The sequence below is a fragment of the Hyperoodon ampullatus genome (genome assembly GCF_949752795.1).
Source record: "Hyperoodon ampullatus genome assembly, chromosome: 13".
In the NCBI taxonomy this organism is placed as follows: Eukaryota; Metazoa; Chordata; class Mammalia; order Artiodactyla; family Ziphiidae; genus Hyperoodon; species Hyperoodon ampullatus.
Window position 1 is genome coordinate 23,428,000 of NC_136926.1, and position 15,157 is coordinate 23,443,156.

Consider the following 15,157-nt stretch of genomic DNA (forward strand, 5'->3'; position numbering starts at 1 on the left):
ATTATAAAAATAACTTCCTGCCTTTCTTGCTATCCCAAATCTGTTTACTCATTGAATTTAACACCATTTTACCTTAATCTTCTCCTGACAGACTATAAGCTTTATGTGTTAATTCATTCAAGAGATATATATTTTTTAATTAATTAATTTATTTTTGGCTGCGTTGGGCCTTCGTTGTGCGCACGGGCTTTCTCTAGTTGCGGCTAGCGGGGGCTACTCTTCGTTGCAGTGCGCAGGCTTCTCATTGCAGTGGCTTCTCTTATTGCGGAGCACAGGCTCTAGGCACACAGGCTTCAGTAGTTGTGGCTCGTGGGCTCTAGAGAGGAGGCTCAGTAGTTGTGGTGCATGGGCTTAGTTGCTCCGTGGCATGTGGGATCTTCCTGGACCAGGGCTCGAACCCATGTCCTGGGCATTGGCAGGCAGATTCTTAACCACTGTGCCACCAGGGAAGCCCCTCAAGAGATATTTATTGATCTCCTACTGTACCCACCTTGTGCAAGATCCTGGAGATATAGAAGTGAGCAAGATAGAAGTGTGTTCTGCCTTTTCTGGAGCCTGCAGTCTAGTAGGAGAACAAATATAGAAGAGTAAACACAAAGGGTTACGTAATAAAATTGGTTGTATGTTGCATTCTTGTGGGTCTCTGTTGGCTTTTGCCACTCTAGCTTCCATTTTCTCTTTTACTGATAAAAAGAGAAACCACACATCCCCACTCTCAGGCCATGTAGTAGGGTGAATTATGATCCCCCAAAGATGTCTAAGTCCTAATCCCTGGACTTTGCATATGTGATTAAGTCAAGGATTTTGAGATGGGAGATTACCCTGGATTACCTGGATGGGCCCAATGTCATCACAAGGCTCCTTATTAGAGGGAGCAGGAGTCAGAGGAGAAAGTGATGTGATGATGGAAGCAGAGATTGGAGTGATGCACTTTGAAGATGGAGGAAGGGACCACAAGCCAAGTAAAACAGGAAGCTAGCTATAGAAGCTGGAAAAAGTAAGGAAATAGATTCCCTCCTGGAGCCCCCAGCCCTGCCAAAATATTGACTTTAGCCCAGTGAAATTGATTTTGCACTTCTGGCTTCCAAAATAGTAAGAGAATAAATCGGTGTTGTTTTTAGGCCACCAAGTTAGTGGTAATTTGTTACAGCAGCCATAGAAACCTAATATAGGCCACATGGTTTGGGTGACCCCATGTACCCAGAACTCAGAGATGCACATGTTCCAGGCATTGCGGATCATACGCTATCCCCTGGCCTCTGTGATTAGTTCACAGATTCACATGTCATGCAAGTTTATCCAATGAGAGCCAATTCCAATGATATTGTGGGAGCTGTTGGTGCAGAGAAGCCTTACCAAAGGCTACCCCGAGAACAAATAGAAGCAGAGAAGACAGCACCTTGGAATTACTGCCAGTGTTCAAGTGACAATGACACGGTTTGAACAGCTGAATCGAGCCATGCCTGAAGTCTTCCTCTGTGGGACTTCTTAGTTACCTGGGTCAATGAATTCTCTCTTTTGCTTAAAAATAAAAAAACAAACAAAAAAAAACAACTATAATGAATGCAATTTTTTAGTTATTCTATCAGCAAAAATCCAAAAGTTTAATAATATTTTGGTGAGGCTGTGGAGAAACTAGTCCTCTCATAGGTTGCTGGTGGGAACATAAGCTGGTATATCTCTCATGGAAGAGAATTGGGAAATATCCTTCCGAATTATGAAAACATAGACCCTCTACTCTGGTATTTCTACTTTTGAAAGTTTAACCTACAGATGTATTAGCATATGGGTGAAATGGCTCTGTGCACAGGTTATTTACTAAAGCAAAGATTGGTAACCAAATATCCATTAAGATGACTAAATAAATTATAATACATCCATTCAATGGAATATTATGCAGCTCTAAAAAAGAACAAGGAAACTTTGTATCTCTGTACTGATAAGGAAAGATATCCAAGATATGAAAAAAAAATCAAGATGCATATAGTATGATATTTGTGTGCAAAAATAATTGTGTTTGCTTAAAGAATTTGAAAGGATACAAAAGAAACCAAGCAACTTGGTTGCCTATTTGTGAGGGAGATGGGAACTAGGCAGGTGGGGGATAAGATTGGTAGTGAAACCTTTCACTGTATTTCACTTCTTATGCTTTCTGGTTTTTGAAGCTTGTGAATGTATTGCTTATTCTAAAAATTAAATTAAAAAAATCCAATGTGTACACTGTGATCCAAGTTTAGTAAGAAAATATATAAATGTGTATGAAATCAGAAAATAGAAAACATCTAGCCTATAAGTGGTTATTCTGGATACAGTGGGAAGTAAATATTGTACTGGTTCTGTGGAATCAGGGAAGGAATAGCATAATTTCAGGGTCTACTGACTCTCTGCATTGCCAGGACAGGTGCCCCAACAGCCATTTTAAACCAGTTGCTCACCCAAACTGTCACATATTTTAACTCAAGCTGTTGTTACATCCCAGCACACGGGTGAGTGGTTGGATTTTAAGACTTTCTGTAGGACTTTACATTTCAACTTGTTAGACTGGGTCCATCTTTGAAATATTTTGGGACCCCCATCCATTCACTCATTTCACAAATACTCTGAGGGTCCTTCTCCACCAGCCCCACTGGGGAGTGCTGGGGTTTCCTTTCACACCTTAGGTCATCTGCGGAGGTGGGGGAAAGCCAAGTTAGAACAAGATGTGGTGAGAGCCCAGGAAGTTGAGGTGATCCTCTGGTGGGGACCAGGACACAGGCCCACAGACAGCAGGGAACAGATGCATGGCTAACGGGCTGTGGTTGGCCTAGTGAGACGGGTAATGAGAGCCTGACTCCAGCTGAGGACAGAGCCCAGCTTGGCCACTGACTGGTGGACATGCGGCCGAAAAGGAGGGACAGGGCCAGAGAGAGCAAGGTTTCCAGAGCCTGGGAACCCTCCAGCAGGGGAAAGGGCATCAGAAAGGTAAGGCCTTCCTCACTCAGGAGGCCTCTTCTCCAGGTGGAAACCTGGAGGCAGAGACAAGAATCGCTCCCCTGAAGCAGCTGCATAGCACAGGGAGATCAGCTCGGTGCTTTGTGACCACCTAGAGGGGTGGGATAGGGAGGTTGGAAGGGAGGGAGACGCAAGAGGGAAGAGATATGGGAACACATGTATATGTATAACTGATTCACTTTGTTATAAAGCAGAAACTAACACACGATTGTAAAGCAATTATACTCCAATAAAGATGTAAAAAAAAAAAAAATCGCTCCCCTTTACTGAGCGGTGCTTGGTGTTGGCACGGTGCTGAGTTGATTCTTAATTCCCACAACCACCCTGGGAGAAAGGTTGACTGTTACCTCTAATTGCAGATGAGGACTCCTGAGGCTTCGAGTGATTCATGCAATCTGCCCAGGGTACACAGCCGCTCAGGGGTGGGACAGGACCCAGCTGGTGGGTCTGACACCAGGCTGTAACTCTTGACCACCACAGTACTCTTGGTGTACTTGTGTTGCTGAAATGAATAAATGGCCCAGAAAGAGCGCCAGCCTGAAGCTACGTTGAGCCTGAAGCTACTCTTGTGGAAAGGAAAGCCTTGGAGTCAGACAGACCTCGCTGCGCTCACATCCTGGGTGGGCAGCTCAAGAACCCTGTGAGCAACGGACAAGTCATTTAACCCTCTGAGTCTCAGTTTCCTCATCTGTAAATATGAAGGGAATATGTACCCTTGGCAGCATGCAGTAATTAAATAGGACAGTGAATGTAAAATCATGACTAGCACAGGCCCTGACCCAAAGTCGATGCTTGACATCTGAGCTCAACAGAGAGGCTGCTGAACACCATGGAAAGGCGAGTTGGGGCTACAGAGACAGGGAGAAAGTTCCCTTGGAAGCCTGGCAGCTCTGCACCATCCATGGATACAGCTTTTAGCTTTGTTTCCCCAGAGTGATCATCAGCTATGCCCTTAAAATAAAAGGGGTCTTTGGATTTATTTGCAGAGAAAACAATTAGGGGAGGGCAAGCTTGGAAAAAGGGAGCGGCTAGGAGACACAGAGAAATCAAGAATATGGGTAGTAGCTTTAAAAAGGCAAGGAACCTGGGCTGAGTCCCAGGTGTGGGAGGATGACAGAAGAGGGCTGCCATCTGGGACGTGCCCCAGCCAAGGCCAAGGCCAAGGCTGAAGAGGAAGCTTTGAGGTCCTCCCAAGCCAGGCCCCTTCCCCCTAATCTGCCCACTGGTGACACAAAAGGCTCAGTTCAGTAGCTCAAGGGGCTGGATTGTCTTGGGCTTCTCACTAGTTTTAAAACCTTACTCCTTGGGCTTCCCTGGTGGCACAGTGGTTGAGAGTCTGCCTGCCAATGCAGGGGACACGGGTTCGTGCCCCAATCAGGGAAGACCCCACATGCCGCGGGATGGCTGGGCCCGTGAGCCATGGCCGCTGGGCCTGCGCGTCCGGAGCCTGTGCTCCACAACGGGAGAGGTCACAGCAGTGAGAGACCCGCGTACCGCAAAAAAAAAAACCTTACTCCTTAAGGCCAAAGGATTCTTTTGTTCAGCTTGTTCCTTTCAAGAAGGAAAATCTCTTCTGGAGGGCGACAGGCCCTGATATCCTCTTCCCAGGAAGCAGAGCCTCCTCCCAGCCCTCACAAGCTGTCTTTGCAACCTTGTCCCAGCTCTCCGAGACGAGTTTGTGTGCTGAGTCAGTTTGGCCGCCTTCCAGCCAAGAAGACAGTGGAGGCTGCAATGCAGGGGCCATTAAAGGAACTATTTTTAGGCTCCATTTCAATCTTATTCAGCACGGGCCGTGAGATGCTAGGCTTGAAAGTGGCCAGACCAAGGGGATGCTGGCAGAGACAGAGTCCCAGGCAAGTAGGTCAGGGAAAAGACAAAGAAATCTCACTATGGGAGAGAAAGAAGCTCCCAGAGGTTCATCTTGCTGTCTGTCCAAGTTGCAGGAGACAGAAGAGGGGAGCTTTTCACAGAGAATCAGCCCTCCTGCATTACCTGAGGAGTCACCAAGAAAAATGAGGAAAGTACAGTGACTTCCAAAAAGAGACTAGGGCAACATGCACCTGGGGAGCTCATTAAAAATATACCTCTCCGGCTCATCTTAGGTCATCTGAGTCCGAATATTAGAGTGGGGATGTATGTTTCCAACCTACTCCCAGGGTAGGTGACTCTCACACACAATGAAGTTCAAGGACCTGAGGGCTGGAGAGTATCTAGGTCTAGAATTCAAAGGAATGATCCAGACTGAGGGGAAGGAAAGGCACAGGTGGTGGTGGTTATTTAACAACCCCCAGAGGTGCCATTTTCCTTTCCTCACTGGGCTCAGGCTTCCACCTATGAAGTGCACGGTCCTGGCAGGACTAGGAGTCTCTTAGTTCTGCCTCAGAAAATCCTTGCCACAGGGATGCTCAGTGGTCAGCTGAGAGGACAGGAAGAAACGGCTTTCATACCAGAGGTCCACGTTATCCAAGGGTAACCATTAAAATTCCATCTAGGTGAATACATGTACATTGGGAACCAAACTTCAAAGCATGTTTTGGGAGGAAAAAAATCCATTTGATTGGGACTGTCACAGAAAACAAAGTTTATGTATATTGAAAGCTGCTAAGAGACTAGATCTTCAAAGTTCTTACCCCCAAGCCCATCCCCCCCATATCTATGTGAGGTGATGGATGTGTTAACTAACCTTATTGTGGTAATCATTTCACAATACATCATCTATCAAATCATCCCTTCGTACACACCTTAAACTTACAAAATGTTATATGTCAATTATATTTCGACAGAGCTGGAAAAATAAAATTTATTTCATTTTATAATTAGCAAATTTCAGATTATACTTGCAACTGTGTAATAATTTTTCAATATTTTCACATCTTTATATCTTATTCCTTAAAATGAATTAAGAGTTGAGGATTGACTTTTCGGTGGGGAACGGGGTATAATTTTTCTGACAAAGCTGTCCAAGAACACTCTATGCTATCCTTCATTTTGTTTGACTTTTGCAGAATTTTAAAGAAGATAATTTTTCAAACATTTTAAAGGCTGTTATCTATTTCCACATTTTTAAAACATCTTTATTGGAGTATAATTGCTTTACAGTGCTGTGTTAGTTTCTGCTTTACAACAAAGTGAATCAGCTATACATATACATATATCCCCGTATCTCCTCCCTCTTGCATCTCCCTCCCATCCTCCCTATCCTATCCCTCTAGGTGGTCACAAAGCACCGAGCTGATCTCCCTGTGCTATGCAGCTACTTCCCACTAGCTGTCTATTTTACATTTGGTCACAGGACTTCTCTTAATCCTTTGAGAGTCAAACCATTATTTTTTGAGGTACCTATCATGTCATCACCATGAAGTCTCTCCTCAGATGTCACCTGGTCGCACTCTGCCAGAGCATCACTGGACAGTAGATCTGCATGTGATTCTCCAACATCACTCTCATCAACTTCATGAAATCCTGTAAGATTTACAATTATTCTTTGGGATGTATTTGTCTGTTTCCGTTGCATTGTCAGATGATTGTAACAGCCACCCATCAGGAGAATTTGGCCATCAGAGACAGTGACAAGGTCTAGTGGAAAGAGTGAGGGGAAGGGGGAAAAAAGAGCTTTTGCTTTTTGTGCTATTCGACTTTGGCTTCCCCTGCCACCTGCTAACAGCAGGGACTTAGCATAACAAATACCAAGATAATGAGGACCTGCCAAAGCAAGGTGAATTGTTCTCACTCTGCTTTTCTTGGCCACCTAGGGAAAGCCTATCCACACATGCTCTTTCACATTGTGCCTCGGCTCCCACCTGCCCATCCAGACTGCAAAGCCACCCCTTCTTCCCTAAGGAGACACAGACAAAGGCCACATGGTCAGGTGACACTTTAATAGGCTAGAAATAGAAAACATGTGCCAGGGAGATCAGCTTGGTGCTTTGTGACCACCTGGAGGGGTAGGATAGGGAGGGTGGGAGGGAGGGAAACGCAAGAGGGAAGGGATATGGGAACAGATGTATATATATATAACTGATTCACTGTTATAAAGCAGAAACATAATTTTAAAAAAATTAAAAAAAAATTCACCCACACACAAAAAAACAAAAACAGGAGCCACATGTGCGCCAGAGCAGAAAGCAGAGGCGCAGCAGTTGGGTCTGGGGGTAAACAACAGGCCGAGTGGGAGGTCAGCGATGGCTGAAGAATCCTTGAGGATGGTTATATTTAAACGGCTTCATCCTGCTGGGGCCCCTAGAGAAACAGGAGAAGGGAGAATAGTGTTAATACCATACCCTTTGGGCTGATAAAATAAATTACAATTCATCCACACAAGGGACTACTATTAGCTGTTAAGGAAAAAAAAAAAGGAATGTTGTAAGAAAAGCAGACTGCAGAACAATATGAAAGGTGTGACGCACTTCTGAAAAAATGTCTTTATGTGCCTGCAAAGCCATGAACACAAACCTGGAAGGGCCCTCACTGACGACGTGCACTTTGGGGGACAGGGCTTGGGCACCCTCACTTTTTAGTGTTTTTACAAAACTGCTCATTGTTGTTTGTTATATTTAACAACAAACATGTTTTATTTCTATGATTAAAGAAAAACCATAAAATCCTCCTTTGCAGGGAGATTCCCATGCAGGTAGGAGTCTGGGTGTGAAAAGAATCTGTATAAAGTTCCTGCCAAGAGCCACGTGCTTTATACTCACTACTTCTTAGATGCTATTTCTATCATTTTATAGATTTTAAAGATGAAGAAACAGGCTTAGGGATGTAAACTGTCTGCCCAACATTATACGGTCAGAAAGCAGCACAGCACACACAAATTCAAAACCAGGTCTGATGCCAAAGCCTGCTGGCCACAGGCAGGCTGACAATCACAGCCAAAGCCTGGACCCTGCGAAGCTTAGGTGCTTCAGCTCCAATCCTGAGCCCCCCAAGCAAAACTTCACATGGGGTTCTTTTCCATACAACTCCACAGTGAATGACATCCAGCTAAAGGGCCTCTCATTTATCTGCCTATGACTGACATTCAATGGTAACCAGGAGGTGACACCTTGGATCTTGGTCTGAGGGAGGGTGAGAGGCAGTGTGTGGTGTGTGTGTGTGTAGGGGTGTGTGTGTGTAGGGGTGTGCAATCACTTACTTAAGGGAGGGCTTACTCTGCCTGCACTGTGCTTGGCACTTTACATGCTCCGCCTGGTTTAATTCCATCCTCCCAACAACACCTGAAGTGGATGTCATTTTAGGGATGAGGAATCTGAATCTCAGAGGGGTTAAGTACAGACCCTAATCACATAGGCTGGAGCTGCCATTTGAACCTAGGCCTTTCTGGCCCCAAAGGCTTTGCTCTTTTTTTTTCCGACCATGCCACACAGCATGTGGGATCTTAGTTCCCTGACCAGGGAACGAACCCGAGCCCCCTGCATCAGAAGCACAGACTCTTAACCACTGGACCACCAGGGCAAGTCCCCCAAAGCCTTTGCTCCTAGCCATGACGTCATGTACCTCCCCAACATCAGAAGGATGCAGTCATCCAGGTAAGTCTAGGCACATAGCTGATGGAGACCCCATAGCCTGAAGGTACCCGGCCACGGGAAGAGCCAGACCTTGTGTTTCCTGCGGCCCAGGCCAGCCCTTTGCAGCCCAGCCCCTCGGCCTGATCCCAGTGGTCAGCTGAATTCCAGGCCAAGAACCTCACGTCCCACATCTCATCAGTCATGGAATTAATTGGATCTGAGTAGCCAAAGGAGCACCTTCCCAGAATGTCCTGCCAGAGGAGCTCAGCCTGGGAGACATACCAACCACTTCAGAAAATGGGTCCTTCGGGAACCATTAGATAACAGAATATAAACACTGGCCGTGTGAGAACTCCCACCCTGGAAATGTGCTACAGCAGGCTGGGAGTGCGGGTAAGAGCTGAGTTCTCACGCAGACACACCAGGGAAAGCAAGTCCTAGAAGGCACCAACATCTAGCCGCCAGCTCTGCCTGTCAGCAGCCACTCCGGGGCTGCAGCTGGTTATTATCAGCTAGCATGACAAACCAGGCCAGGTGGAGGTGCCAGACAGAGGTGGGAGGATGCTGGGGCAGCTTCTAGGAGCTGAAGCTGGCTGTGTGAGAAGAAGGTAAGGGGCAGGTAAGGTACCTTTTAGACTGACAGAGAACAAAGGGATGTCCTGATTAGATACAGATGCTAGCCCTTCACAGACACCATTCCTCCCCAACCCCTTACCCAAAAAGGAAGGGATGCCTGAGCAGTGTGGACTCTAGAGTTCTGAAACTGGCTCTAAGAACACTAGTTAAGGGATGAAAGGGAAAGAAAGGACCCAACACCAAGGCAAAAGGAAAAGCAGCTAGCAGTGCTGTGCGTGCAGACACGCTAAATACCAAGCTGTCAGGACCTGCTGGCATTTTCTGAGCCTCTGCCTGTGCCAGGATCCATTCTGGAAGCTTTACATGAACTCTCTCTACTTCATCATGAGTTAGAAGGTAACACCTTTGGGAAAGGTTCAGAGCTGAGCTGAAGTGACTCTTCCAAAGTCACACAGCTGGTGAGCAGGAAAGCAGAGATCTGCACTTGTGTTTGTATTACTTCAAAGCTGGTTCCTTCTGTGACTCCTGACTGCCTATAGCTGCGATCCCCTGAGATGTGTGAGTACCTTAGGAAGTACAGCAGACTCTGGGGACTGGTGGGATGCATATAGTTTAAAAAGTTCATTTGGACCATGAAAAGCAAACCTACTGTTTTCCACAGAAAGTAGAGAAAGGAAAAACAAAAAAAAAAGAAAGTAGAGAAAGGAAAGTTCAGTCAAATCCTCTTGCTCACTTGGCGTGTGACCCACCTCTGGGGGGTGTTCATGATGAACAACTGGACCAGGCTGGTAGGATGGGGGCCACAGGGAAAGTTTTAGGAAGATGGGAGCAAGCTCTCCCGAGGAAATCTGGCAGCAGGATTTTCATTTCCATGGTGAATGGAGACTAGTGCACTGGGAAATGTGTGTGCCTTCCATGCCAGGCTCACCTCTGCCCCAGGTCCCTGTGAGAGGCAGGGCTGGAGGTCCCTGGGCCCGGCACCCCCGCCCCTCCCCTCACCTCACCTGAAAAGCCGCAGACACATTTTCTCCTGGGGAAATTCCTTGGGCCCCTCCACGCTGTCGTCGTGGCTCTCCGTCTCCAGGTAGACGTCCAGCAGCACGCACAGGCGCTGCAGCTGGTTCGTCAAGAGCTGGTGGCCGGGCCGGGGGCCGCACAGCTCCTTGTAGCACACATTGACCTCACTCTCCATGGCCTATGGGTGGGAAAACCAGAAACTCAGCACCACTTTCAGGCCAGCTGGGTCTGATGGTTTCACAAGAACTGCACCCGGGCCTCCACAGGAGCTGGGCCTCTGCAGATCAAGCCAGACCGACTTGTCCTGAAGCTCCCTCTCCTCAAGGCAATGGGGTCTTCCTGATCCTGACTCAGAACTTTCCCTGCCTTGCACATCCACAGACAGACAGAGGCGAAGATGTGTAGAAGAGGAATCTCAAGATAAGATCCAAATCAGGTGTTAGGGATAAAAACGTGCTCCACGACTATTGAATCAAATCCACAGGTATAACAATAACTAACAGATGCAATGATCTCGGACATCATCTCATTCCAGCACTTTCTGTGTATCTGAGTTTATTCTCATTTCCACAGAAGCCCAAACAACAACCTTTCACAGCAGGTATTTATATTATCCCTATTTCATAAATAGGGTGAACCTGTGGACCCCAAGCTAGATAAGGGGTTGAGGTGGGGCTGAGCTCTTTCTGCTACTATGGCATGCACCCTCCAGTAAATTCTACAAATCCCGGCAGGCCCCTCTGCCCCGGGAATTGTGCCAGTGCCCAAGCCCTCAGCTGCGGCAGGTTCTGCCACTGCCCACCTCCCCAAGGAGGCTCTCCCTGCTCCTCCCACCACCCCCAGCAGGTCCTTACCCGAATATTGTCATCGTTGTTGTTGGTTTTCTCCCCTTTCCAGTTCAGACAGAGCTGGAAAATGGGTGGGATGGAGGGGTAGCCGGGGTTCAGCACCACGGCAGCCTGGAGCTTAGCTGGGAAGGGACGGGAAAGGAGGAAAACTCAGTTCTGAGACCTGGCTTGTTAGCCGAGGCACCCTCCCCGCTGGACCCCTGAGGCTAGCTCTGGGTCTCACATTAATCCAAGTGCTCAGAGCACATTCTGGTACTAACTGACTTTTACTTTTGTTCTAGAATCTCCCAAGTGGAACTGCCAGGTTGCAGAATGTGAGGTCCTGTGACTCTGGTCCCTCCAAGGACACAGAGCTGTGTGGACTCCCCAGAGTCTGGTCCACAATGAGTTTGCCCAAGAGTTCTATTTACTCCTTTGACAGAAGTTTGTTTTCACTGGCAGTTATTTGCCAGCAAGTTAAGGATTTTCCCACGTGAAGGTTTCCTATCTGTTTTTCCTTTTCAACAATATTGGGTATTAGCTGTTATATTAGTCAAATATATTTTTTCTATTCTATTCTTCATTTTTATCTATTTTGTTATGTGCAGCTTTTTCATAGCTAACATTTAATGACTACCTACTGTTTTCCAAGCACTGTGCTAAGCCCTTTGCACACATTTTATTTCATCCTAATAACGATTCTGAGGTGGGTACCATTATCATCATCCCATTTTACATATAAAAAAACTGAGGCTCTGACAGAAACTTCCTTAAGATCATCAAGCAGTTGCAAAGCAGCAATGCTGAGTTTAATCAGAACTACCTGATGCCAAAGCTGTGTTCATAATCATTAAATGAAATATTTGCATTTTTAAACGTTTTCATTTTTTCTCTGGTGATAGCCTTTGCCTTTTTCAATAGGATGACATTTATCCTCTCCATCAATGGGCTAAGCATTTAGCCACTCCTTTTTCATTATTTATGGAGGAAAAAAGGAACTCTCTGACCCACCAGTAATTCAAATAAATAAGAGAACAAGAGAGTGTAGGTTAAAACAATTCTTCCCAGTCGCAACAACATTTATTAAAAAGTGACACTTTCCTGTTTTTTCTGCCGTAACAGTTTGCACATATTTCGGGGTTTATCTCTGTTCACTAATTTTTTGTTTTTAACCCATACCATGTAATTGTTGTTCACTTATTCATTTAAATTTCACTCTTAATTTTTCAAATTCTATAATGCATCTAATGAAAATTTAAATGATCACATTCATTCCATGTACAAATCTAGAATACTTATCATCTTTCCAAGCTTTCTTCCGCTCAACCAGGAAGCAGAAGTGATGTCCTCCAATGACTTCCCACCCTTGGGGCTTTGTAAATTACTGGATGAATATTTTGTGCTCTTTCAAAATAGCACTCTGTTGTTTAGGGATGAGGTTAAAGTATTTTTTAAAAGGGGAGAGGATGAAAAGCAAATGCAAAATTCCTAATAGCAGTCACCTATTGTCAGGGTGAGAATGAAGTGGGATCAAGGAGCCTCAACTGTATCCGAAATTATTTAATTTCCTCAGAATATTTCTAAAAACATGTAAAGAAAAGAAAAGGAGAAGGGAAGAAATAGAGAAACTTGAACATCAAAGAGTGCAACCTTTCCTGACACGTCTCGTACTGTCTTGGAACTACAGACAACTTCCTCTGCCCTGTGGCCTCAGCACTGAGCCCCTGGGGTGGGATCCTGCAGGCTGTGCCAGACCTGCCAAGGCTGGGGCCAGATGACAGCACCACAGGCAGCATCGGGGTGGCTCCAGCAGGAAGCCCTGGCCGATCAGATGCCAGGACAGCTGTGAGGAATCACAGCTCTTGATGCCTCCCAAGTGAGTGCAGGGACTTCAGAGAGGGAGGAGGGTCCTACACTTCACATCCTGAGAGTGACAGCCCTTCCCTGAAGAGGGGGAAGAGCAGGCATCTGATTCTAAAATGCAATGAAACAAAGGGGCTAAGAGCTCAGGCTCAGAGGTCAGACTGGGTTTGTGACTAAGTCCTACTTTCCTCACCTACAAAGCAGGAATATCACCAGCCCCAGGACTGTCCTGAGGATTAGCTGATAAATCACGGACATGACTGTTGCAGAACAAGTCCTGCCTGAATGCTGCCTCTCACAACCATGACTGTTTGCTAAGTCCCCACTGCAGGATTCCAGGATCTTTCACTTCCTTTGGGCAACTCCCAGGAATGTTTTATTCTCAGCGGCTCCCCTGGCCTACAGCAACTGTGATCAGCAGAGCAATTACCTGTGCCCCTTTCCACGAGTGCCATATAGTAGAGATTGGTGTCCCCAGCCAGTCCCGCCTCCATGATGTCTTTGGTAAAATGCAGCTCCTAGAAGTCACCAAGGACAAGGGGTGAACTGCTGGCTCCTCTAGTCAAATCCCCTGCCCTTCTGGTGGAGGAGCAGGAGCTGAAAGGTGACGTGGGCCTGCAGACCCCAGGACAGCAACAGTGGCCTGTCACCCCTCCACCTACCGTATAATCCTCATGGGCAATCGTCACCCACTTCACCAGGCGAGAGACAACCTTTGCAGGGAAGAGATACTGGCAGTCACTGGTAACTGGCACAATGCCGTGTTCTAAAAGAGAGCAGGACAGGTGGTGTCACAGGTAGAAATCAGCTGTCACAGCTGGGTAACTAGCATCTTGTACAGGGCTCAGATGGCCCTGCCAGCTGTCCAGGTACACTCAGTACTCAGCTGTCCAGGTCAACACGTGCCAGAAGCGAAGGCACACCAACCTGACCTTTACCCAGTGCTTGTGCTTGAGGCCAGACCCAGCACCAGCATTCACAGCACTTTATCCTTAATGCAAATGATGGCCTGCCAAACAAAAAAAAACCCTGCAGCCAGAATCAGATGTACAGTGTCTCTGCAGCAGTGACTGTTAATTAGACCAAATAGCCAAGAGGGCTGTTCTCAGAGCTGACCTTGATGGAGAAAGGAGTGAAGTGTTCTGTGTTGGTTCCTCTAAGGGAAAAGAGCAGGACGACTGCTCCAGGGTGAATTCCTGCTGGCGTTTCAATAAGCAAATGTGCCAACACGGTAAACGCTGTCCAGGATGACAATCACCCAACCCTGGGACAAAACAAACTAAGCAATGCTGATGGGGAGCAAGCAGTGCTGCTCTGGAGAAAATAGGGTCCACGTGAGGCCCCCAGACGGGTCCTGGGAACTCAAAGCCTTTCCTGACAGTGGCTCTTTTAGATCAGAAAGATCTTAACCCTCACTCCTTACAAGTCCCTTGTACATGGTAGGCTGTTACAAGTTATTCACAGAATGAACAAATGAAAAGCCCCACATGGCCACCATCTTGGTCAAGGGCTCATCAGAATCACCTGGGACCTTATGGAAAACACAGGGGCTCAGCCCCACCCTGGAGGATGTCAGTTCAGGTGTCAGGGGAGGGATGAGGCATGGATCCCTGGACAGCTGTATTCAAGTAAGCTGAGCGTAAGCTCCACAAAAGCAGGGCTCTGTCTTGTGCTCATGGCTCTTCTCCCAGCACGATTCTGGCTGCCTGGAATGAATTAGGCTCCTATTAAAACGCACATCAGGACTTCCCTGGTGGCACGGTGGTTAAGAATCTGCCTGCTGGGGCTTCCCTGGTGAGGCAGTGGTTGAGAATCCGCCTGCCAGTGCAGGGGACACGGGTTCGAGCCCTGGTCCGGGAAGATCTCACATGCCGTGGAGCAACTAAGCCCGTGCACCACAACTACTGAGCCTGCGCTCTAGAGCCCGCGAGCCACAACTACTGAGCTTGTGTGCCACAACTACTGAAGCCCGTGTGCCTAGAGCCCGTGCTCCACAAGAGAAGGCACCGCAATGAGAAGCCTGCACACCGCAACAAAAGAGTAGCCCCTGCTCGCTGCAACTAGAGAAAGCCCGTGCGCGGCAACAAAGACCCAATGTAGCCAAAAATAATAAATAAATAAATAAATAATAATAAAATAAAATAAATTTATATATAAAAAAAAGAATCTGCCTGCCAATGCAGAAGACACGGGTTCGAACCCTGGTCTAGGAAGATCCTACATGCCGCAGAGGAACGAAGCCCGTGTGCCACAACTATTGAGCCTGTGCTCTAGAGCCCGTGAGCCACAACTACCGAAGCCCGCGTGCCTAGAGCCCGTGTTCCGCAACAAGAGAAGCCACTGCAATGAGAAGCCCATGCACTGCAACGAAGAGTA

General features: G+C 46.9%; 1 protein-coding gene across 2 annotated transcripts in view; it reads right to left on the reverse strand.

Moving 5' to 3' along the window:
• Window positions 1–6,962: 6,962 nt before the first annotated feature.
• The window catches only part of THOC5 (THO complex subunit 5), a gene marked incomplete at its 5' end in the record, with an annotated part of 29,836 nt that continues 21,641 nt past the window's right edge, over window positions 6,963–15,157 (reverse strand). For both annotated transcript variants that reach the window (XM_079717420.1, XM_079717419.1), the window contains 5 exons: window positions 6,963–7,230; window positions 10,079–10,269; window positions 10,946–11,061; window positions 13,212–13,299; window positions 13,444–13,547. In XM_079717420.1, coding sequence (XP_079573546.1) covers window positions 7,167–7,230; window positions 10,079–10,269; window positions 10,946–11,061; window positions 13,212–13,299; window positions 13,444–13,547 — 563 coding nt within the window. In that variant the 3' untranslated portion in view covers window positions 6,963–7,166. The remainder of the gene's footprint in view (window positions 7,231–10,078; window positions 10,270–10,945; window positions 11,062–13,211; window positions 13,300–13,443; window positions 13,548–15,157) is intronic.